General features: G+C 41.7%; 1 protein-coding gene across 1 annotated transcript in view; it reads right to left on the bottom strand.

Annotated features, from left to right (window-relative positions):
• Positions 1 to 24,869, bottom strand: part of LOC306746285 (A disintegrin and metalloproteinase with thrombospondin motifs 2-like) — a gene marked incomplete at its 5' end in the record, with an annotated part of 105,295 nt that overhangs the window by 51,118 nt on the left and 29,308 nt on the right. Inside the window, one exon of the mRNA XM_079229182.1 lies at positions 5,020 to 5,194. Within this exon, the coding sequence (XP_079085308.1) occupies positions 5,020 to 5,194 (175 nt within the window). The remainder of the gene's footprint in view (positions 1 to 5,019; positions 5,195 to 24,869) is intronic.

The raw sequence follows: 24,869 nt of genomic DNA, 5'->3' as shown, positions 1-24,869 counted from the left end.
TTAACCTTTGTTTTCTCTTCCAAAACAGATACTGACTCAAAAAGCTGGATCAGGTATCGGTGTCAACGTGGCCGATCTATTCAGTTCAATTCTATAAAGTTTCTATACGTAATACCTTTTATAATGGAATTGTAATTATTGCTTAAAAGTCTACAATTTAATTGTAATTCATGTTAATAGTTGTTGCTGTAAGACTGTTACTATTCTGATAATAAATAACAATATTATCAGTGTATTTATTTGTATAAGTTCGGAAAGCAATGTTTAAGTTAAGCCTGATGTGGCCTTACATAGAAGAAGATCACAGTCCCTTCCACACAGTGAGGCAACCAGCTGGTATCTGACTGGTACTTGCTATCGGCAGACTCATCCAAAGTCTGGGAATCTGAAAAAGTTGCATCTCTGCATTCCTACACCAGACTGCATTTTACATTGTGGTTTAGGAATTTCCCTTCAATGTACCTCCAGCGTGTGGTAGTGCAGGACCAAAGTAAAGGATTTAGAGGACATTCTCAGCACAATCTCATAAATAAGCCTCATAAGGACATAAGAAGAGTGTCACACTATTTGGGATTTCAACAAGAGGCACGTTGTACTGCAAAGTGCCTACTGGGACCCCCTGTTACATACTGAAGATGAGTTCAGGCCATTTATGAGGTGCGTGTGTGCGTGTGTGCGCTCACATCTCTAAGTGCTTAGTCACGAGTCTCCTCTTAAAACCCTTGCACCATATGTCTATCCTTGAGTCACACTGGCAAAGAGAGAGCAATGGGGAGAAAGAATGAGGGCAGAAAGTGAGAGAGAGAGAGAGAGAGAGAGAGAGGGAGAGAGAGAGAGAGGGAGAGAGAGAGAGAGAGAGAGAGAGGGAGAGAGAGAGAGAGAGAGAGAGAGAGAGAGAGAGAGAGAGAGAGAGAGAGAGAGAGAGAGAGGTTCTCGAGGGAGCCCCCACTGGCCTCTGTTTGACCCCCTCCAATTTCCTCTCAGCTCAGGCCCGAGCAGACGCATCATTGTATCAGCATACACCACCAACACAACAGCAGTGGCCTAACAACAGCTCACATTAGCCCAAATCAGTAACACACAACACAAAACATACAAGAACAGCACAGAGCAGCAGCACCAGAGAGGTGAAACAATTACAGATGCATGGAGCTCTGTGTAGCTGTCTCATAGACCCGCCCAGTGTCAGTCCACCAGCTAATTGAAATCACTTTGCCCTGGAGGCTGCAGGGAACCTTTCTGCCTTGAGAACAATACAGATCTCTGAATGTCAATGAAAACCAGTCAGCAGCAAAGGACTGCATTTTGTAACACAATCCTATAACCCTGTACGCAAGCTGAATGATAGTTACCATGCTACCGAAATATAACAGTCTAGCATGTTGCTTCTGTCGTGCTGAAAGGCGTAACTGAACAAGAAAGAGTAAGAAAAGTTGTGAATTTTATGTAAAATCATTTTGTGGGATTTTAGTACAGGTAGCAGACTAGGTGAGGGGAATTGTGGGGAAAAAGCCCGCTGGTAGTCCATCTGTTTGGGTAAGTCTCAGTACCCTGGACACAACACTGCACTGGCACGCACACGCGTGCTTCTACACACAATTAAAGTAACACACACACTTCCGCTAGCAAAATACCAAACCCCACCCTCAATGTCCACCCTAAACAATTATTTTTTTCAATGCGCCTGCAGACGTCAAGACGAGAGTTTGTTTCAGGCAAAAAGATGCACGGAAAGCCAGTAGCCCAAAAAAGGGGGGGGGGGGACTAAATAACAGAACCGAGAGACATTGATGAAAACCACAGATAAAATGTAATTGTAAAGGGGCGAAGTAAAGACGGATTGAAGGACAGAGCTTTGTCCGCCCCAAAAAAAATTAACGCCAATCCTTCGTTTTCTATCGGTGCAGCGATTAATTGACGAGTGTGCCACATTAATAATAAAGCTTGCTCTCTCCACTTAGGACATTGATTCACACCTCCTCAGCTTATGGTGTAAGAAACCGATCAATCTCGCTCCTTATTCATCTCTCTTTTTCTCCTTCTTGAGCTCCTCTATTACCTTGCTAAATATAACTTTCTGTCTTTAGCCAGGAAATGAGTCCAACATGCAATAACTGGCTGTGAATTTAGCATGCCTGGCAAAGGAGATGTCCAGAGATGATTGATTGATTATTAATTAATTCGCTAACGTCCCTAATTGATCTACGGGGAGGAGTGATTGTCTGAGAAAGGCAATATGAGGGAATACAACATTTTCTTTGTTCTTTTCTTTTTTCACATGGAAATAAGTGTAATGGCAGCAGGACCTATAATGTGCATCCTATGCATCCACATGGCTGTGATTTTACAGTGATATGATGTAAGAACTGGAAGGTAAACCTATGTTTACATAATGCTGTGGTCTAGAATAGCTAAGACAAACATAAAAAGGAAAGAGAGAAGAGAAACGAAGAGAAATATCCACATCAAATGCTGCTGGGAGCAGCACATGTCTGCCCGTCTCTCTGTCTGTCAGTCTGTCTGTCGGCTTGGCCTTGAAAATCCCAGCACTCAAAGCCAGACGACCACAGAACTCATGCCCACGCCATACATACACGCACACAGAGACACAAAGACACAAAGACACACACACACACACACACACTGTGGCCTGCTCTATCCTACGCTATTGATCTGCACCCCACTCTTCATTAGATAGAAAGATTCAAAGACAACAAGGAGCAGTGAGACGTGTTGTGTGTGTCTGCGCGTCTGTGTGCATGCAGCACGTATGTGTGTTCAGAAGTGTAAATGTATGATCAAGGGAGTTGTGTAAGCTGCGTGTGGTAACATCCTGTGTGTGTGTGTGTGTGTGTGTGTGTGTGTGTGTGTGTGTGTGTGTGTGTGTGTGTGTGTGTGTGTGGATGTACTGCCAGGTATCAGTAACAGTGGGAGCAGATCTGTGTTACTCTAATGCAGTCTGTCCTCACTGGGTGTTCCTATGGAAACTCTCTGTCTCTCTTTCTCTCTCTCTGTATATTATTAGACATTCTTGAGTCAACTGCTATGAATAGGGAGACACAGATCTCATCTATTGTGATACACTTGTTATAAGGCGCTTCGTCTCGCTCCTGTACAACATGGGAGACTTGATTCGGTGAGAATATTTTTGCTTTGGTTGCACAGGTTGAGTCACGATTGATTGACTTGTAGGCATCAGATCAATCACGGCGACTGGGCAGCCACTTCTGACACGAGCCTGAGAAAATTATTAAGAAATCATTTTATTTTTTTCCTGCAGGCTGATGCTGAAGATTTTAGTCCCGGTTGAATTTCTATTTGAGTTGCAACAATGTGATTCAGAGCTCAGAGTTTATCAGTCTGGAGACTTTTTGTTGAAACATGCGCCTTACATTTTCTGAATTGTATATATAGTTCAAATATTTGTGTGTATTCACTAGAGAACACAGCACACAGCATTTCTGACGGGAATATCACCACCATTGTGTAATAGTGCAAATATATAGACTGCATTAATGTATAGGCTCAATCACCATTGACTATACTGAATATCCTATTTACTATTTTATTTTGATTTTGGTATGTCTTTTTTGTTTCACAAAAATACTCACATGCCCAAAAGATAAAAAATTAAGTCAACAAAAGAAAATATCTGCACTGTATATTTTAGGTGTAATGAATAATATGTCCTTCTTTCTCACAAAAACATCCATTAATCAATGCTAATAAAACCCTTAATATTATAGATATAAAACTAAAGCAACAATATATCTGATTCATTTTACATTAGTTGATGTTTCTGTCATGTGTTATCTATTGAATGAATGTCTTAGGTATTAGGAGTTGAAGTGGATCATATGTGCTGATATTAAGACATGGCTCTTCCATAATCTTATTATCCATGCTCATTAAATGTTCCATGCAATAGAAGTTTGAAGCACATATGTTTCTATGCGTTTTCACACATTCATCTTACTGTTACCGAAATAGAGCAGCAGCAGGAAAAAATGACAGAGAATTATTTTTGTCCCTTTGGTTTATCTAATATATATATTATATTATATTATATTATATTATATATATTTTATATATATATATATATATATATATATATATATATATATATATATATATATATATATATATATATGATATATGATTAAATTGATTAAATTCCTCTTCTGTCAACACTTATACGTCATGTGACATTACTTTGAAGTAAATTGAATAACCTCATTTTACTGCAACAAGGTAACATTGATTTTCAAATTTCAGTGTAAAGACACACAATTTGAGTTTAATACAAGATACAACTGAACTCGTATGATGAAAATATAATTTTGCTTGCGTCATAGTGTTCAGACCTTGAGCTTTAAAGCCAATTTCAAAACACATTTATCTTCCTTCCTTGATATCCCGGAGCCGACACACTGTGCCAAACTCCAAGTATTATGCTTCCTCTAAAATAATAGCCCTACTTGTTGTTTCACTTCATTTATTTCACCCGTGGAGTGGAAAATGAAGGCAGACGATGAGAAACCAATGAGTGCCAGCTGTTAATTGTTGAGGCAGCCAAGGCAGTGTATAATTCTATAAAGGATACAGAGGGTGTTACCTTACCAATCAAACACGTGCGTCTCCATATGGCGTTCCTTTCTCAGTGGAAAACGAGCGCAGTGACAGGAGGATGCGTTTGATTGTGTGTAGGTGTAATCCTTTTGACAGAAGGGTATGCTCACGCTGTGACTCGCTGTCTTTGCATGTTTGATTATATAAGCAGGTGAGATACTAGTTTACTTCAGGGGAGTATGGTCTGCGTGGTGAGATGTACTGCAGAGAACATTCATGATAACAAAAAGTCTGTAGGTTTCAGGATGAACCATCCGGGACTTAGCTTGCAGTCAGTGTCAAAATTATTTCCACATGTCAGGTAGATGGAGTTAAATAAAACACAGAGCTGAAGAGTGCAGCAATCAGTGAAGGGTGTGTAAAAGTGGAGGGGGGCTCAGTCAGACTGACCTCTGGAGTGGTAGTCTGCCGCCGGGCTGCTGATGGGCGCTTTCTTTACGGCAGAGGAGCGATAGACGACGTGTGTCCTTCCTCCTCCACCTTCCTCCTCCTCGTCTCCCACTCTGTCGCCCCTCTCCACCGGCTCGATAAAAAACTCCTCCTGCTCCATCCTGATCATACCAGCCTGGAAGAGAGTGTGGAAAATTAATTGGATGACATGAATACTTGTAGGTGAACTCTGCCACCATGTTAATGCATGTCAGTCGCTCGTATAAACACAAAACACAGAGCTTCTGCTCCTCCCTTGTTTTCGCTCTTTTCTCCATCCACCCTTCAAATATTCTCTTGCCCTGACAGTTTTTGGAGACAGAAATAGTCATTGTCTTTACTCCACTGCTTTGTTAGGGGCATGCTGGGAGGAAAGAGGACGGGACAGCAGCGATCCCTCCTGGGTCACAGGTCCAGAGTGACAACTGACATCTAAAAATTGCCCACACACACACACACACACACACACACACACACAGACACACACACAGCAGGAGATGAAACGGTCCCACTACCATCCTGAACTAACACATTCTGTCAGGTAATTCCCCACATCCGCCTTACACACACACACACACACACACACACACACACACACACACACACACACACACACACACACACACACACACACAAATACAGGTGCACAAAGGCAAACTCACAGGGAGAGAGTGAAAGCAGAGAAGAGACTGCGAAAGAGATAGAGAGATGGAGAGAAGTTAAGAAGCGTGCATACAGAACACACACACAAAAAGGAGTTGCATGCACATAAACGGGGAAAACAGGCACTGGGAAAATTGCCCGTCACTCTCTCTTATTCCATCTGTCTGTTTAAGACAACTGGTAATTACCAAGGCAACGCACTGCTGTAGAGGGAAGCCATGGGGGAGAACACGCAGAGAGGATGGAGAGGCTTTGGAGAGGAAGAGCGCAAAAGAAAGAGAGCGATAAATGAAGAGAGACAACATCGATGCGATCAGTGCTTGTCTGCTTCTCCCTCCGCTCTGACAAGAGAAGGAAGGGATGTTGAGAGAGTTGAAGAGAGAAAAGTGAGCTGATCGTGAAACAAAATGCAGAGGAATGTGTGATGAAAAGCTTGTGGAAGGTTTCTTCTCACAGTTTTGCTAAAAGAGACAGAAAAGCCACCCTGGGGCACAATGACCGGCTATAAAGGTCCGTCTATATGAACCTTACATCTGTCATCGCATTTAACCCACAACCTAAATTCATATTGATTCCATAGTGACAGAAGTAAAGTCAAACTCTACAAATATATTTCAGGGATGGAGGAAAATATGCAAGATTCATTGTAAAAAAAAGATGATATTATCTTCAGACAAAGACAGAAAAGAGGTTTTTGAGAGGATAAACATGTAGCACTCTTTTTGATTTACTACACTGAATATTCATGATATGTACTTTATATACTTATCGGAAAACAGTTTCTCTATTTTGTAATTCTAGTAATGATCCGTCTCCCATGCAGAACCTCCACCTAATGCCTGTCTGTCCTGCAATCCTTCCTCTGTAGCTCTTCTTTTTATTCTTTTGAAGTTTAATGTTTTGTTATTTTTTGCGTGTGTTCTTTTTCTTTTTAACTGCTGCCATATGTGTTGTCAAAGTGGGCAAAATGCTTTATCATTTATTTGTCATATTTGCATGTGTTTTCTTTCTGTTGCAGTGAGTTGAGCTGTCTCAAACACCTATAAATAACATGAATTTGACTTCATGTGAATAGAACAGAAAACAGATATAAAATGTGCGTTAGTCCTTTGACTCTGTCAGGAGCCCACTGTGGGAGGTGCAGTCATGAGAGAAGGGAGCTGAACACATCTTTATCCTTGAAGTCTTCACTTTACCTACGTGGAGCCTGAACTTAACAAATAAGAGGTTTTAATTTATGAGAGCACCTTGGCTCTAAAATCTATTATTTTCCTTTCGCTTACTACTTATTCAGCTCTAAGGGAAATTGAGTTAAATAACTTGTGTGCTTCTTCAATTACTCAGAGAGGCTGATTTGAAAGGAAATGGGTATTAACAAAAGTGGCCCCTCAGAAATAAAAAAGGTGCTCTTTTTCTTTACTCTCGCCCTCTGCAATTCCTCTCTATCTCTCTTTTTCCCTGCCAGCCTGAGGCTTTGGTCCCGGAAGGATGTCGACATGCAACTGACCTGCCCTCTCACACTCCCTCCCTCCCCGCCCCTCTCCTCTCTTTCTCCCTCCACCATTCTCATCCCTCCATTTCCCCGAGCCGTGGTGCGGCATTCCGATCGGAGCTGATGGATCTGCGATGGTGCATGCATTTCCACCTCAGAATACCAAGCAGCGGGGAGAGGAGAGCTGTGTCAAAGAAAAAAGATGACACATGTGGGACTGGGAGACATGGTTGGATCGATTGGAGCCGGCATAGTGGGGGCGGAGGGTGAGAGAGAGAGGAAGGTGCAAGGGAGCAGAAGAACTGGACAAGTGCTTTGAAAAAGCCAAAGTGCATAAAGCATCAAAGCGCCTGCCCGCATTTCCATAGTGAGAAGCATTGTCTTCATCTCCTCTAAAGCAGGAGCAGCCAAGTCCCGGTCGAGGGGATTACAGAGAGGCTTGTCCAAACACTGTGTCCAGAACTACTGAGAGAAATTCACACTCATCAGCAGCACACCAGCAGCCTTAATGTGGCAACACCCGTTGGGTTATTCAAAGACAGGGTGGGGTTCAGGGCCACATGCAGATGAGCTGTAAAGGTCAACCGTGACAACCCATTGTTGGAACCGGTGTAATGCAAAATGTATCTGGTCGGAGTGGAGTTAACGTACCGGAATTAATCAAAGAAAGAAAGAAGGAACTGTAGTTTAACAGCACCTCTAGAAGAAAAAACAGAACTACTGTGAAAGCTTGGTAAAACTTCCCTTTGCTACTTTTGCCTGCATTTTTAAGACGGCCCCTAAATTGAGCTCGTTATTTTCCCATCGACTGTCAAGTCCCGCAAGATTTTTCATAGCTCCAGGCGCCGTGGTGACAGCATCTGGGCAACATCAGTCAAGCTTTATCCTGCAGTGCCAAACCAATACTGTATAGGGATTTTATCAAAGATGAACCTTGCAGAATGACTGAACCTACATGTTATAATTTGTACCTTTATTACTTTGAACAGTGAACACATTCTGATGACTTATTTCTGAAACTGAACTATGGAAATGGATCCTCCAAGAACATCACTGTAACGATATTTAAAAAAACCTCTTGATTTTTCATCTGCTGCTATGACTTTCCTCTAATTGTTATATTTAGCGTTACTCGATGACTCGCCTGTTCAGGGATCGCCGTGGCATCAGCTGCTAGCTGCTGCTCTCTTATTACAGTAAATTCATTGTGCTCCTTTGGGTGATGAGCCTGGAGATGTTTTATTAGGTTTGACATGTTAAAATGTAGCTTATTAGCTTCACTCCTCTCATGAGACACTTAAATCTGACACAGTTGCCTTCTGCATCTCATCATTATCTTCATTGATTATAAAAGATGTTCACATCACACACATAGGAAGTGTCAGTGCACATCTAACTGAACACGTCATGGCTGAGCCTAGAGTTCATATGGATTCATATTATATATTCACTGTTCCTGGGTCTGTGTCTCCTTGTCACCGTAACATCTGATCGTGTGCATATAGTAGAGGCAACATGAACTGCAAACAACATGGTGATGGAAACATGGCTTGAGCGTAGCAACATAAACAGAAGTTTCTGAATTGAATGCTAATGGTGTCAAAAATGATTGGGTATTAATTGGAGTAACTTGATTTCTTTTATTTTTATCGATATATTTATTTTGCACATGTACTGAAAAAACAATAACTTTCAATTTAAATCATAATTTAAATCAATAAAATGAAGAGTGAACATATACAGCAAATTCTGAATAAAGTAAATACATACAAATATAGGTTTGAAAAAGACGAGGCTGAAGTAAACCCTTATAAGGTGCTACCCCTTTCTATAACTTAAATAACCTAAATAATGAACGTTATGATTATATTTACATTTTATATTCTGGTCGGACACACTGATGTTTTCACATGTAGAACAATAGTTCAATGCTTTGAGCGCTACAAACAAACCCCCTTTCACTTATGATCTTCTGTGATGGTGGTAATGTCTAAGAATGCATGGTTAGATACCACCAGGACTAAGTTTAAATATGCTGTTATGTATGGCATTAATATGAACAATTTCACCACCCACCCACAGTCCGTTCACACCCATAATTCCTAATGCATTTTGACTTAACCTCATTACAGTGCTTTGTATGTCTTAAAAGCTCAGTCAACATGGTCTGGAGAAAAAAACTGAAACTGAAACACGTACTTTGTTATTAATGTTGTCAAAATGCTGACTTTTGCTGCTTTGCAAAGACTCAAATAAACAAACAAATGCAAAGCCAAAAAGACGTCTTACTGTTGAGTCGTTAGATGTATTTCAGTTCTTATTTTAATCAATTTAAACCCTTCTTATAATGAATAATGATGCAAATTACATCAGAGTAATTGATCATCTAGATTAAAGAAGAGAAACCAAATATCCAAATTGGACTCATTATCAAAGAAAACATGCACACACGCTCACAACTTATTATTCCTGTCATGGCCATTGAGATGGTGACACTAACCACAACCCTCCCTCTGAGACCTATAGCCAAATGTGGATTCTACATACACAGAGTCCAGTTACAACAGGAGGATCCTCTGTGTTTAAAGGCACATCAAGCTCTATTTGAGGATCTGAAAGGAGTAACTCAAGTCCTGAGTAAGTGTCGTGAAAGCCACGTGAGACAGACGAGCAGCAGAAAAGCCGTGTTGGAGTGGAGGAGCGGATGTTGTGGTAAAGATCAAAGTCACACCCGGTCAGGGCCCTTCAGCTCAGTCCACCACAAGCAGTGTGTGTGTGTGTGTGTGTGTCTGATCTGGAGTCACTATGTGTGTGTTTGATCTGATTAATAACCCTGCTACTGCTGGCTACCTCCACACACAGTTGCACACACACATCCACAGGCCGACAGGGCAGACACAGTCACACTAGCACAACCACAAACACACACATCCATGCACAAATATAGCTTTGATAGTGACTCACTCATACTGTGTAAGCCTCCAATCCATTCACCCTTTGAGTCATAAGAGAAGCAGGCCCGTACAATAGTAGTAAGGCTGATTTGACAAATTAGACACACTTCAGAGAGAGGGATTAAGAGGACACGTCACTGTAAATATTAAATTGTACCTTTATGCTCCCCCGCTAAGCTCTGAGAAAGCCACGTTTTGTGTTTGGATTATAAATATTGCTCTGGAAAAAAAATGGAGATTTATCTAAAATGTATGAAGGCGGCATGAAGCAAAGCTATTCAAAACATTCAGGGAAGCTATATGAAGACACTTGTGACCCTTGGCACTGCGCTGCATTAGTCTCGCAGGAGAAAAGGTGGAGAGCAGAGGGAGAGAACTGCAATTAAGGTAACGTACTAACACAGATTAATTAAGTGAATTAAATTATTTGATTAATGTCCTGAAGAGCGAGGCGATTACCCAATTTTATGTTAATCAGGGATATGCAACAAGGAAGAGGATAAATCCGATGTGACAAACACAATATATCAAACATAAATACATGAAAGAAGGGAGGCCTTGTCATACATAAACCTTATCATATCTTTTTCTACTCTGTCAGTGGCTCAAACCTACTCACACACATGCATATAAATGTGTGTGTGTGTGTGTGTGTGTGTGTGTGTGTGTGTGTGTGTGTGTGTGTGTGTGTGTGTGTGTGTAAAAGCCAGATGCCATTGTGATTTAAGCCGTGCAGGACTTAGCGATGAAGCCCCATCCCTGTCACCCTGCTCAGCTGATTACATAGAGTGGTCTCAAAGAAAGGTCACACACCTACACACCCTCGCATACGTACACATGCATGGTAGCCCGGTCCCAGTCACCCTCGGTTTCTCTGTTCCTGCATTCGCCACCTCATTTGTAAATTGTTCATATTTGACCTATTTTTTTATCACAGTACGTCAGCTAAACTTCTCTCTCTCTCTCTCTCTCTCTCTCTCTCTCTCTCTCTCTCTCTCTCTCTCTCTCTCTCTCTCTCTCTCTTTCTCTGACACACACTCTAAAGAAAAAAGAAACTGTAAAAATGCATCAGTCAAAGGAAGAGGAGACATCACCAAACAGGAACGGCCTTCTGTGAGTTCCCCACAACACCACTCTGAGGCTTTAGCCCTTTATCTCCAGGAAAATCGTCCTACTTATAGTATGAGACCCAATGGTGCACTTTGGTCAACTAGTTCTGTGTTTCCGTCCTCATATCCCCTCCTTGCTGCCAAATAATATGCTCTCTACTTCCTTATTTTTCTTTCCATCTCTTTTTGTTTCTCCCCTCATTTTTTTCCTTACAATTCCATTAGTATCCCACCCTCCCTTTATCCGTCTCTTTCCATTTCTGACAACACGAAGTGAAAGAGGCGCTCTAAATGTGTGACAGTAAAGACAGGGCCAGGTGTTGGAAAAAGAAGACAGACAAAAGACAACAGAGCATAGGTCATATTATTTAGACTATGCGTGGCACGGGCCTAAGAATAGCAGTAGTAAGCCAAATCTGGCAAGCCTGACCGCATGATCTGTGGAAATTTTGGTTCAGAGCGAGAGCGTTGACACACACAGAAACACAGTCGCTGACAGTCTGGCGGATAGACAGAGAGAGCGCCAGCCAGACAGACAGTTTGAAAAGGAGGCTGCCTCAGTATCCCGTCCCTTGCTTTCTCTCGCTCCCAATCTCTGTTGTTATTAATCAGGACAAAAGCTCCATCCCTCTGGTTTCTGTCCAAACGGAGATTATGAATGAGCAGTGCGAGGAAGGGAAACATAAAGGAACTAGAGAGCAGTTACGAGATGTGTTTGATAATCAGCCAGGAAGAGGTGATGGGTAAATGAAGTGGTGGGTAAATATTCAAGACTTTGAAAGTGACAGATGAGAATTAACAAGAGTAGGAGATTACAGACAAGAAAATGAAACAGAAGCAGTGGAAACCAGAATGGTTTAGAGGAAAAGTCTTAAAGGAATGTTGGATCAACCGATGGAAACAACTTCAAGGAAAAATATAGGGGGGGAATTTATGAATTAGAGAGTGATTTAGCCCATAATCAAGTCAGTACTGAAATAAAGCAAAGCTCCTCTCTCTCCTCTCTGTCTCACTCTTTCGTTCTTTTTCTCGGAGCAGTCTGACAGCTTCCTCAGACAGCCAACTGTTCTTGGCCTGACCACCATGGAGGAGTAAGGACAAGTGGAGGGAATGTTTACAAGATCGAATCATCAGAGAGATCCACACTTGGTCTGTACTGCTGTCTTTGTGTGGCTCAGGTATTAGCAGAGGGCCTGTACTTTCTATGGAGGGTGGCAGCTTGCTTGCAGAGCGCCAAAGGCTGTGAAACATCAAGCTGATATATTGTTGGATCAAACCAACCCCAACCCCAGTGGAAGGTTCAGGGTGGCTGATGCTGTGTTACATTTAGAGCATCCGCAACTATGCCAAAATGCCATTAAGGAAAGCTCAGAACTCCAAACAGACCCTGGGGCAGAGCACCGAAGACAATCTCTGAGGAAATGTTTGTTTAAGTCTCGGAAATCCTAATTTTATCTTGTGTAAATTGGGGAATAAGTGGATCTCCATAATAAACAAATTCAGGATCCTGACAAAACAAGACCTGCATTCTCTGCTCAGGTCGACATTACTCCACTGAATCTTAACATAACTAATCGTTGTTTGCTTCTATATTAATGCTCTGAATATGGAATGCAGCACCTTTAATGAATATATTATACATTTCTGCAAAGATACACACATACATCTCTGCAACCCTCCAGGGTGTGTTTTGGATAACAGCTTATCGTGCAGATTCCTCGTACACACCTGTGAAGAGGTGGGTTAAAAAAAGAGAGGAAAGAGAAACTAAACGTGATATGTTATGTTCACGTAAAAGAAAAGCCATGAGAACTCTTGATAACCCTTCAAGCACATACCTGATTACATATTTTTATGAATAAAGCAATTTTTTTCTTCTAAAAACGGTCCAAATGTTATTGGTCACTGTCAACCACTCCCATTGACGGCTGCAATGCAATATTGACCCATCACGTGCTGTTTAAAGCAACACAAATGATTGGTCGAGATACATGTTGACTACAAGCAGACTAACACACACTTTTACACACAAACACACACACAACACACACACACACACACACACACACACACACACACACACACACACACACACACACACACACACACACACGTAAAGAGCACCAGCTAAGCGCCCATCAATCCCTCTTACCGGTCTAGCGCAGCCATCGATCAGGGTGTATGTGTGTGTATGTGTGTTTGAGTGTGAGTGTATTTCTGTGCGTTCACGTTTGTGTGTGTGGTCTTCCGGATTGATAAATGACCCCGATTAGTGGCGACTGACCGCTCTATGATTGCAATCTAAGTGCAGCAGAACAGCTGTTCTCAGAGCAGCGTTGTCTAAAGCAGTCTTTGATTAATACGACGACACTTTAATGAATTATAAACCGACCACAGGCCTGGGATCTGCTGGCCGGTCATAACTACATCCCTCCACCTGTACATTTTGAGGAATTCAGTGGAAAGATCATGACATGTTGAGGTAATCTAGGTTGTGTAGCCTACAAACATTTAAAAATGAAGAATACGTGTTTAAAAACAACAAAATAAAAGTGAGACAATTCTGCCGTTTTCACATCTCTCCATATTCATTACATTTCAATTGTTTGTATAAGCTGTCACTTTGGGTTTTCAATCAATTATGTTTGTCTGTATGAACAAGACTCTGATCTAAAACACAATACACTTCAATTGTTCTTCTCACTTTTTAAGAAATCTCTCTGTGTCTCTCACTTGTTGTCGCTCCTCTTCGGTCTCACTCTTCCTTCCACCTTTCTGACCCTCAGTCCTGCCGACCACTCCCTGATTCTGACAATCACACACACACACACACACACACACACACACACACACACACACACACACACACACACACACACACACGCACACGCACACACCACACACACACACACACACACACACACACACACACACACACACACACACACACACACACACACACAGATCCACACCCATCCCTATCTCCACTCTATCTCTATATCTCCACATCTATTGGGTATACCTGTAACCTAGCAACAGAGCAGAGTGAAGACCCTCCCCTACCTGCTCAACTGCTGTGACTGCTGGATCTGACAGCCAATCAAATTGTGTCAGGGCACAACTAGAGCCAATCAAACGTTTGCTATAACTGGGAACTGCCCACTGCTCTCCACCCTTTTGACCCCACATGTGGACAAAGAAACCAACATGCGCTTATAAGGTGTGCTTGTGCCCTCACAACATCACAATGCAAACGCTCGTCTCTTGATGCCACCAGGAGGGATCGCAGGATTGGGCTAACTTGCCTGTTGATTTTGTAACAACGCTTCATTAGCAGAGCGAAGCACGCTACCTGTGGAAGTATGATACACGTGTGTGTGTGTGTGTGTTTGTGGTTAAGTGTAACTTTTGATGTAAACTGCCAAAATAGGCATCCACTGCTGACTACTGCTCGATTTATTTCTCTCTGCATGTGGTGATTAATGTAACGTGTGATGGTATAACTGTGTGACTAGTGGCTCCCTGCTGCACTATTGTGGTGTAAAATCAACATGTGTCTTTCTATAAGCACTGGTGTCACCATGTGCCCATACACTGTGTTCCTTATGTCCCTACCATACTCGAGAGCTCTATCCTGGGTCGGATAATCATACAATGACATCTCCTTTTTTGTAACAAAAATGATACCCAGAAAATCCTTTTACATTTGGCTACTATCAGAAGGCCTACATTACCATAAAGACAATCACAGCAGAATGTCTCAAAATTTCTACAAATCAGATATTATTCATTTCAGGTCTCCGTCCTCCACACGGCTAAGTGATTCGGCACAGAAGCTGGATTCCAAGTGATAAGGGGTCTACACAGTAAGATACATTGTGTAGTGCCAGCTATTAAACTTAGTTTAGTAAACTTAAAGTCTTATTACATAGAAAAGATCATACTCATTGAAATAATTGCTTTTACAATTACTTTAAGTTGCCACAAACAAGAAGCCACCATGAGGCCTTCAAAGAAAGGTATTATATCCAAAGGTTTTCTGATTGTTATCTAGGTCCTGCATCTAGAGAGCCCGTGAAATATGTTGACAGAAATCAAAAATTCCTGATAACCTGACCAATGAAGATGTGATGCGACAGATGTTTTGAGTGCCATTTAGTAGGCATCTTTTTTAGGTTTGGATAGCGTAACAAAAGCGAGCATTCTCTGTAGGTTTAGGCTTGCACCTCCCCTCAAACTCTATGAAAGACCTTAAAAAACACTTCCGTAACAAAGGTCATAACTCTTATTTTGACACATACGATTTATGATTTATTGTAACTTTTACAGCTCTACATCGCCAATGTGTTTCTCAACGCAGTCTCAAACAGGGCACTTCTGGTTTAAAGGGTAGCATTGGTATTTTTCTACCTGGACCCTATTGCCCCATGTGTTTGTGTCTAAGTGACTAATGGGGACAACAATTCATGAGATTGGTCTTGTATTGACCGAAGGCCCTGCAGCCAGTAGCCGCTAAACAGCCTGTGATGTAATCGCTCATTGTATGTCCACAAAGTGCTTGTTTTTGCCCCTGACAGATTGATAGTGTCTGACAACATTATAGAAAGGACACTACAGAGAAATACTTTTTTTTTTCTTTACCTATAGCTTGTTATTGTGTCACGTAACTTGAAGGCAACGGTGGCAATGTGGGTGAAAGTTGGAGAGGAGAGTGGCGGTGGGTTCAGTGTTTGTTGTGTTGGAGTACAGAAAGCGTAGCTCAGTGTTATCCAACATATTTTCAATGTCATGGCTGAAGGTCGAGCTGATTTCGACAATGTGGATGCAACACGAGATTTCAGAACAAGACTTCCAAAGCGAGACACACCATAACAAACAGAACGGATCAAGCGAAAGGTAAGAAACAGGCTTTATTTCTCTGTTGGGACACTTATGATGACAACCCCAGCTGGTCAGTGGAAATAACAAGCACTTTTAGTGGACATAAATTTACCAGCATAAAGGTGTTGCCCCCGAACGATTACACTACAGCCCGTTTATTGTTTGTTGTCTCCATTCGTTAGACACAAACAATAAAGCCATATTGTAACCACACCTTTGCTGATAGAGCCATAATATGATAGAGCTTGCACTGTGGAACAATCTGCCTGACAGTCGGGGCCTCACTGAAGCTCACTTCCTATCCCTCTTTAACCCTCCTTTTACCTAACCTGTCTCATTGCCTCCTGCTTCTTTTATTTACACATTACTCTCATTTCCACTGGAATCTGTCAAAACTCTGTGGAAGTGGATACGCAGGAAGGCAGCGTGTGAGGCAGAGAGTCCCTCACCTACTTTTGAATTATCGACGGCTCTGGTTGCATTCCTTCTGAGGGGAGCAATCAAAGTGGGAAAATTGTGAGAATTAATCAGACTCTTGTTGCATATATGGAGAGGGAGAAGTGAGACTGAAGAGACAGGGAGAAGGGAGAGCCTTCTCAGTCCACACAAATGTACACATCTGATACAAACATTCCCGTCCATGTGCGCCTTGACTGCATCTGCACAAAATCACCAGCTTTAAAAGTGTATATTATATATATATATATATATATATATATATATATATATATATATATATATATATATATATATGTGTGTATATTATATATATATATATATATATTATGATATATTTTATCTCTGTACAAAAAGGTATCCATGCTTCCAACAGAAAAAGATCACAGAGGCCTCCGACTAGTATTCCAAGTAAGAAATCCAGTGTCCTGCATTATTCCAATGGAAATAATTACATTGTAGGAGACAGACAGTTTCAATAACAAATTGTTGTCATTCATCAGTTGTATTACTAATCATTGCAGAAGCTACAGACTATACGTTTATAAATGTATACATGTTTTAATGTTTTACCCTTTCATTTAACAAATCCTGCTGTACTTAAGCAATACAACTGACATGTAGTATATTAAAAGTGAGAGCTCCTCCATCATTATATTTCTAAAAACCTAAAACAGCAGATTCAAGAGTGTATCCACCATATTTACTTTACTTCCTGTGACATAAAATGCAAAAAAGAGACTCTTAATACCCTGTCAGTGCTTCTTTTGCAACACAATGAAAACTCTCTCCACAAAAGCGCGTCAACTATATACAGTATGCTGGAGTGGATGCAGACGGTTGGTGCATGAAGCATATTGGAGCCGTTTGGAGCAATCAATGGGAGCGTCAGTGAACCAAGGCCACAAGGACCACAGAGCCTCTTTGTCTTCCAGTAAGTAATTCTCTATTTCTCTTTCGCTCTCGCTTTCGTTCTTATTGTACAGCTAACGACATGCAGAGCTCACAGACACAAGAGAATGCAAGATGAACTACCTTTTAGGGGAAAAACAAAACGTGTGTGTGAAGGGAAGACCTGGTCAGTTGCGGGAAAACTATAACGCAGAACGTGTGTGACACAGTGAATAACACACCGCTGCCCAAATAGCCTCAACATCACGCTACAATTCATTTAAATTTATGTGCACACATCTGGCATAAATCCATAGAGGAATTGACCGTTCTCACCACCACCCTTAGTTACTGTTGCTATCCATGTCAAGCTTTCCATTCGCACATTAAACATATAGAGTTTACATCGGCAGAAGGTTTACAGCTGAAACGGGAAAGTATCTTTTGATTCAATCCATTTAGCAGCACAGAGCTGCTAACACTAACCCTAAAGTGTAGCGAGCAATTCTTGGCCTCAAAGTGGCAACGAATGGTGCATTCATAAGAAATATGTAAAAAAAAAAAAATATTATCTATAGGAGTGATAACAGTACTGAACACATAAACACTTGAAGCAGAACACCACCTAAATTAAGAATTCCAACTTGTTATTTCCATAGACCAGAGAATTTCAATCAATATGTGTGAACATGAGCTGCTCCCTCTCAAAGCCATAAACCATAAATGTAAGGCTGAATTCTCAAAATGGACATAGAGTAGTTCCCATATCAAGGGATTGTTCAGTTCTTTTGAAGTGGGGTTGTATGAGGTTTTCATTCATAGTCAGTGTGTTAGCTGGAGTGGGTGGCGGTCGGATGGACATGGGAGCAAAGTAACGTACTGCAGTGGACGGGGCAGCAGCAAAAGGTGTTTTAGCAACTTAAAAAAAGACTCACCTAAAAATAAATAACTGAAACTTATCCATATTGTAAATCCGATGGTTGAAAATATCCATCAATAAGATTCACTTTCACGTCAGTTCCTCATTGGAAAGGACCGTTTGACTGCAAGGTTAAGTGGTGAAAATATTCTAAATATAGCACACATACACAAATATAGATTTTTTTTGGTGAGCTTCTCTTTTGTATGGGAATAAGTCAATCAATCCCACTTCAAAACACCCAAAGTATCCCTAAAACGCAATAATCCTGCAAAATGCAGGACAGCAGTAAAACGAAACAGTTGCACGCATTCTGATCTCAAATGTTGAAAGTTGATTTTAATAACAAAATCATATTTATGAGTGTGTACAAGGTAATTTTGTGGCTGATCAAAAAGTAATTAGTATTGAGATAAGGGGAAATGAATCAGAGTGACATCTTGAGGTGAAACATGTTGTTTTGGGTTGCTCTTCATTTAACGACAATAGGCTTTTCTGAACATATACAGTAATTAACTAGACAAGTTTTAATAAAAAGAGTAGTTTTTCTGGGAAATCAATGGAATTTGACAAATCCAATCAAAGTCGCATCACAACTTTCATGTTTTCATGTAGACCGAGACATTTTGTGAATGGAAGTCCGTGTGGAGATTTCAAGGCATTTTCCTCTGAGCGCTACCACCAGAGGGCGACACTGAGATGCTCGGGGCCCGGAGGAGCTCAGTGGGCAGCGAGGTCTGCGAGGTCTGCCTGGTGGGCAGAACAGAGAGAGGAAGACAGAGACGGGGGAAAGAGGCAGAATGTGTGTGGGAGAGAAAAAACACTAAACAGAAGGTGAGGCGAGACAACTGAGTGGGGGGCCATGAGACTGAGATGTACTCAGAAGGAGTGTGTGTGTGTGTGTGTGTGTGTGTGTGTGTGTGTGTGTGTGTGTGTGTGTGTGTGTGTGTGTGTGTGTGTGTGCATGAGGCTTATGTATCAGATCTTGCATAAGCGCAGGTGTCAGCAGGTGCATGCAAGCACTAATACAAAGTGGTGCATTGGCATCTGTGTGTGTGTGTATGAATGTGTGTGTGCGCGTGCGTGTGTATGTATGTGTGTGTGTGCGCGTGTATGTATGTGTGTGTTTGTGTGCATGTGTGTTTGTGTGCCTAAGGACAATACCGCTCCCTCATTACCCAACTGTTTCCTCCAGTCCAGCACTAATGAGGAGCCTCACCGTCACTGTTGTAATCAAGGTCAAGCCCAGGCCAACACACAGAAGCAGACACACAAACACACGCACACACACACACACACACACACACACACACACACACACACACACACACACACACACACACACACACACACCTTGTAGAACTATACAGTGTGCATGTGTGTGCTCAGCTGCATTGAGCGACACATTTACAATCAGAAGCATCACTTTATATAGATTCACGCCCCAAAAAAAGAGGAAGACGATGACAAAAGGAAGAGGCAAATGGGTGGAGTACTGTCGGCTTCCATATGATCCAAACAATTTCATAAGAAGGATGTGGGTGTGATGTTATGTCCCTTCAGTCTCCTCCTCCTCTTTTTGCCAGATGAAGACAGATAGACAGAAAGAACACGAGGGAGAGGATGCACGCATGAAGATAGGTAGAGTCAGGAGGAGACAGAGGGATAGACAAAGAGGCATAATGATGAGAGAGAAAAGAAAGGGAGGGAGAGCAAGGCAGGGTGTGATATACAGGGGAACATGGCTGGGAGGAGGGAGGGAGGCGGGGAGAAAGAGAGGGAGGAGTAATTAATGAAAAGAGCAAGACTTAGCTCTTTAGTCTCATCCCTCAAGACGAGCCTGACACGGCTACAGCTAGCTAATGTCATAGCAACAGGGAGAAGAAAAGTCTCATGGGTGCGGCACAGGAGAGAGGAGAAAAGAGCAGGTAGAGGCGAGAAAGAGGAGGTAAGGGAGGAGGAAACCGAGTGAGGGAGGATAGGATGATGGAAGGAGGAACAGAAGAAGAGGTGCAACTGAGAGAGAGATGAACACTGCAGAGTCAAGGACAGAGACATCAGGCAACAGAGTTATGTGAATGATATAAACATGGAGGAAAGGGAATGAAACAAGAGGGGGGAGGTAGAGAGCGAGGGCTGGCAAAGATCCAAAAGAATAAAGGCCATACCGTACCCTTCTCCCTCTCCATCCCTATTCTCTTTTTCTGTTGTGCAGCTATACCTGGGTTTACCATTGTTTCTATAGCTAATTATCCCCCCCTGAATAATTCACTAGAGTATCAATAATTCAGCTTTAATTAGCAAAAGCACACCAGACAGACTTGAACATCACTTTAACAAATGCAGGACACGCGTCAGACAGAACCATATACACACACAGTTGGAGATATTTTGTTTGAAGTGGCCCAAAAAGAGAGTGGCACAAAATATGAGCGAGAGTTGGTGTTAAAACTAATACCGTGCAAAATCTTAAAGGGGAAGTTGCCGAGACACACAGTCTGAACGTTATCCTGTTGACAGGATAGCTTGCTTGGACTGCAGATAAAAGGGATGTGCTGAGGTCACCGCCGTACCTCGACCTTCACACGCGAGGGTCACTTTTATTCAAAATATAAACTACTGCAAAAAAAGAAAAAAAAAGAAAAAAAGGTCTTACTGAAGTCTAGTTTACTGAAAACTATCAAGACATGCTGAATGTCTGAAGATAAGCTAAGGCTAAGATAAGGCTAAGTTTGCTGCCTTAAAATTGCAACTGTCTCACAATGGAAGTTGGACAGCAGAGGAACCACAAATAACAGAACCAGTACAATGTAACATGAGGATTAGACTACAAATGTTGCATTCAAATTAGTTTGGACAAATTATGTTATTTGTTTAGTTTTTTATGTGACAGTCCACATGAGAAATAAAATGGCCGTTTGGATTTAAATTACTCGCCCTGTGTTTCCTTGAACCCTAAAAGATTTTTTTTTTTCCACCTGAATGAAGAAGAAATCAGAAGAATCTGAGAAATCTGAGAAAATTCTTGATGAATTGAAGTAAATGGGGTCGGCGCTTAACAACAGCAAAACATTAACACAACGTATTCAAAACTTTGTGATGAAGTACGCTCGAAGTCGAAAAAGGCCATGGGAAAGCTCCAGCACAAGCAAGAATTTGAACCTTTTGTTTGAAATACTTTAACACAGTGTTTCCAATGTAAAGAATGACCCTATATGGTCTAGCTTACACTATTTACGTCTGTTTCCAAACACTGGCATGAGGCTTTATGTCATTTTTTGATGGATAGACGTATTTAAATTACATCACAATAGTTTCCTCATTAGCACACAGTGACTGCAGTCAGGTGGATTTCAGCTCAAATTCTAACTACCTCTCTGGTGGTTTGGCTCTTTGTTACTTATTGTTTAGCACTGCAGCAACACTTTTGGGAAACACACTGCTGGACAGAGAAAGAAGTGCGTCACCAATAAAATCGCTTTCCAGTTGTTTGAGCTACTTGATGTGAAAGCGTCTGGCGGTCATTTAAACCCAGCAGAGAGCCAGAGAGGGAAGGCGGATATGACAGATTCATATCTCTCTCAGCCGCCACCACCTCTTCATCTCCTCCATGTTCTCCTCGTCTTTTTTATTTTACTGTGAATCTTTGGCAGGTTAAACGCAGAACTGGGGCTCTTAAAGGAGCCTGTTTTATCCATCAGCTCCCTAGATATTTTCCAAAGACACTTGCTCCCACACACACACACACAGACATACACACACACACACACACACACACACACCGACACACACACGACTCATACACAGACATTCCCAGAACAGCATCTATGTGGTAGAGACGGATTAGTAGCTCGGACCAAAGCCACTATAAAAGATTCCTACCTAGAGCTTATGACTCACGTCTGTTTATGTCTGTGGAGCGTTTGTGTCTGTACAGTGTGTGTGTGTGTGTGTGTGTGTGTGTGTGTGTGTGTGTGTGTGTGTGTGTGTGTGTGTGTGTGTGTGTGTGTGTGTGTTACAACCCAAATAGACTGTACACCAATAAGATCTGCCTCTGGATCGATTGAACTCAGACTGTGCCTCAGTTGACAGGCCGGACCTGTTGTTCTCTTAATTGATCCATCCTCTGTGTGTTTTGTGGGTGTGTGTTTGTGCGCCTCAAAGACAGAAAAGAAAAGTTAGAAAATTATTAAAATAAGTGGGTATTTTGTTATTGCTTTTTTTGTTCACCCTGTGCAAAAATACTCTCTTTAAATACCTTTAAAAAAATCCCGTTATGTGTTCCTCTGAAGACATATTGCCCATGCTCAACTCAACCATCATCTCATCAACTGTCAAGATTAACACAAGCTTCTGGAGGTCATATGTGAACAATATAATTAGTATTAATAATTAATTAAGTGGTATTACAACAACAACAACTGGGTCTGGATATCATTTGAAATGTTTTGATGCCAGTGTCTACAATACCTTTATCACACCTTCATGTGAGGAATATAGACAGGTTTTGAAATGAATGTTAAAATTCAGCTTCACAAAGCAGCTATACTAGAACCTCGCTCATATAAAAGAGCCTTCATTTTTATATTCAAAGCTATCTGATCAAAGAATACATATAAAAAAGTGTATGAACCTAGAAAGCACTCAAGGCCAGCGTTTGATACTCTTAGCCACGGACACCTTTCAATCAGTACAACGAAAAACTGACTTTACGCTCAGCCCTAAAGAATATTTATTTTTGAGACCTGTAGTTTTGTTAACTTGGTCCACACCAAGGGGAAAAGAGAAGTATTGTTGCCTTTTAGTTCCAGTTGTTGTTTTCACTCGTTGATTACAAACAAAAAAAAAACACTGGGATTATACATGAAGACATGACAGGTGCTGCATTCTACATTAACCCATAAAGGAAATCAAAATCATGGTGACTGACATTAAGTCATGCAGCACTTCACTAATTCATCTATTCATCTCTTCCGTTGTTCAACTAAAGCCATGGATAACAAATAACTTGCATACAGTTTTTTTTAAAGAATGCTTGTTTAGACAGCGTTCAAAACTCAGCAAACCATTCGAACCAAGCGGGCAAACAGGAGTTTGTTCACACCCAGCCAAACAAACAGGTTAGGTGTGAAAGCACCCCAAGTGTTGCCTCTCAAGCTCTCACAATGAACTATTCTTCATAATCTTAATATACATCACACATCAGCCGATATCTCCATGGTTAACATCTACATGCATAACACACACGGAGTGGAGCGAGAGGAAAGTTGTGAGAAACAAAAAGCGAGAAAGGATAAAGCTGAGAAGCTGAAGCGGCAGGTTAGCACTAATGGTCAATGACATTTTAGCGCTGTGGCTAAGCCTAGCGCAGGCGTTTGGACTGCTGAAATATTTACACGGCGTACAGAATGAGAGACTCATTCACTTCAAATCAGCTGGAGCAGCGAGAGAGAGGGAGCTGGGCCACTTTCCTACCTCTTCACTGCACTGAGGTTAGCAGCACATGCAGTCAAATGGACAGCACCACATGAATTATGTGCATGTGTGACTTTTTGTTTTACTTATTCATTTTTGCCCCGGCATGCTGGACCTTTGCTTCAGTTTGTTTACAGGCGAAGGTTTAACGATGAGGAAGTGCAGAGACAAACGTATGTGTCGCTGTTCGCTATTTGTTGTCTTGCATGAACATATTTCTTCCTCTGTGCTCTCTCACGCACACGAGAGCTTCATTTAAAGTGTTGTGCTAATCCTTTTAATGCTGGATGTGCTATTGGCCTAGCTCTCTAACAAGGTGTTATTTGCATCTCTCTCTCTCTCTCTCTCTCTCTCTCTCTCTCTCTCTCTCTCTCTCAGAAAAAAAGGACTCTCCTCATATATAATAGCATCATTTTAAGGACAGACTGACAGGCCTCAATCAACTTTGAATTCAACACTTCGAGGCAAGCCCGCCCCTGCCAGTATACTTAGTATTTTAGCTCATGTTTACCGTGTGTGTGTGTGTGTGTGTGTGTGTCTGTGTCTGTGTGTGTGTGTGTGTGTGTGCGCGTGTGTGTGCATGCTTGGTTTCCCTATGCATGAGCGTGTGCCCGTGTGGGTGTGTGAAAGTGAACCATCCAAACTCCTCAGAGTGTTTCTTTCTGAGCGCTTGTCAGCTTCAAAGACGGGGGTCGACCCAACAGGCACCTGCCACAAGCTAACTTCACCTACCGCTGCCATGACTACGGAAAACAAACAAAACCAAAAAAGAAAAAAAAACATACTGCATTTTCATAATGGCCGCTCAAAGTCTCTGTCTTTCAGAGTGGACAGATGACTGGAGCAAAGGATGTGGGAAGAGAGACAGAGATCTGTCACATGAGTTCTTCCTTCCCTGTGAAAACTTCCACTCTCTCTCTGTCAAAGTGTTTTTGTTTTCACTTTCAAACGCAAATGATTGAACTTCTTCA

This window comes from Taurulus bubalis (assembly GCF_910589615.1).
Source record: "Taurulus bubalis genome assembly, chromosome: 13".
NCBI classification, from domain to species: Eukaryota; Metazoa; Chordata; class Actinopteri; order Perciformes; family Cottidae; genus Taurulus; species Taurulus bubalis.
This window is presented reverse-complemented; position numbering and strand designations above follow the sequence as displayed.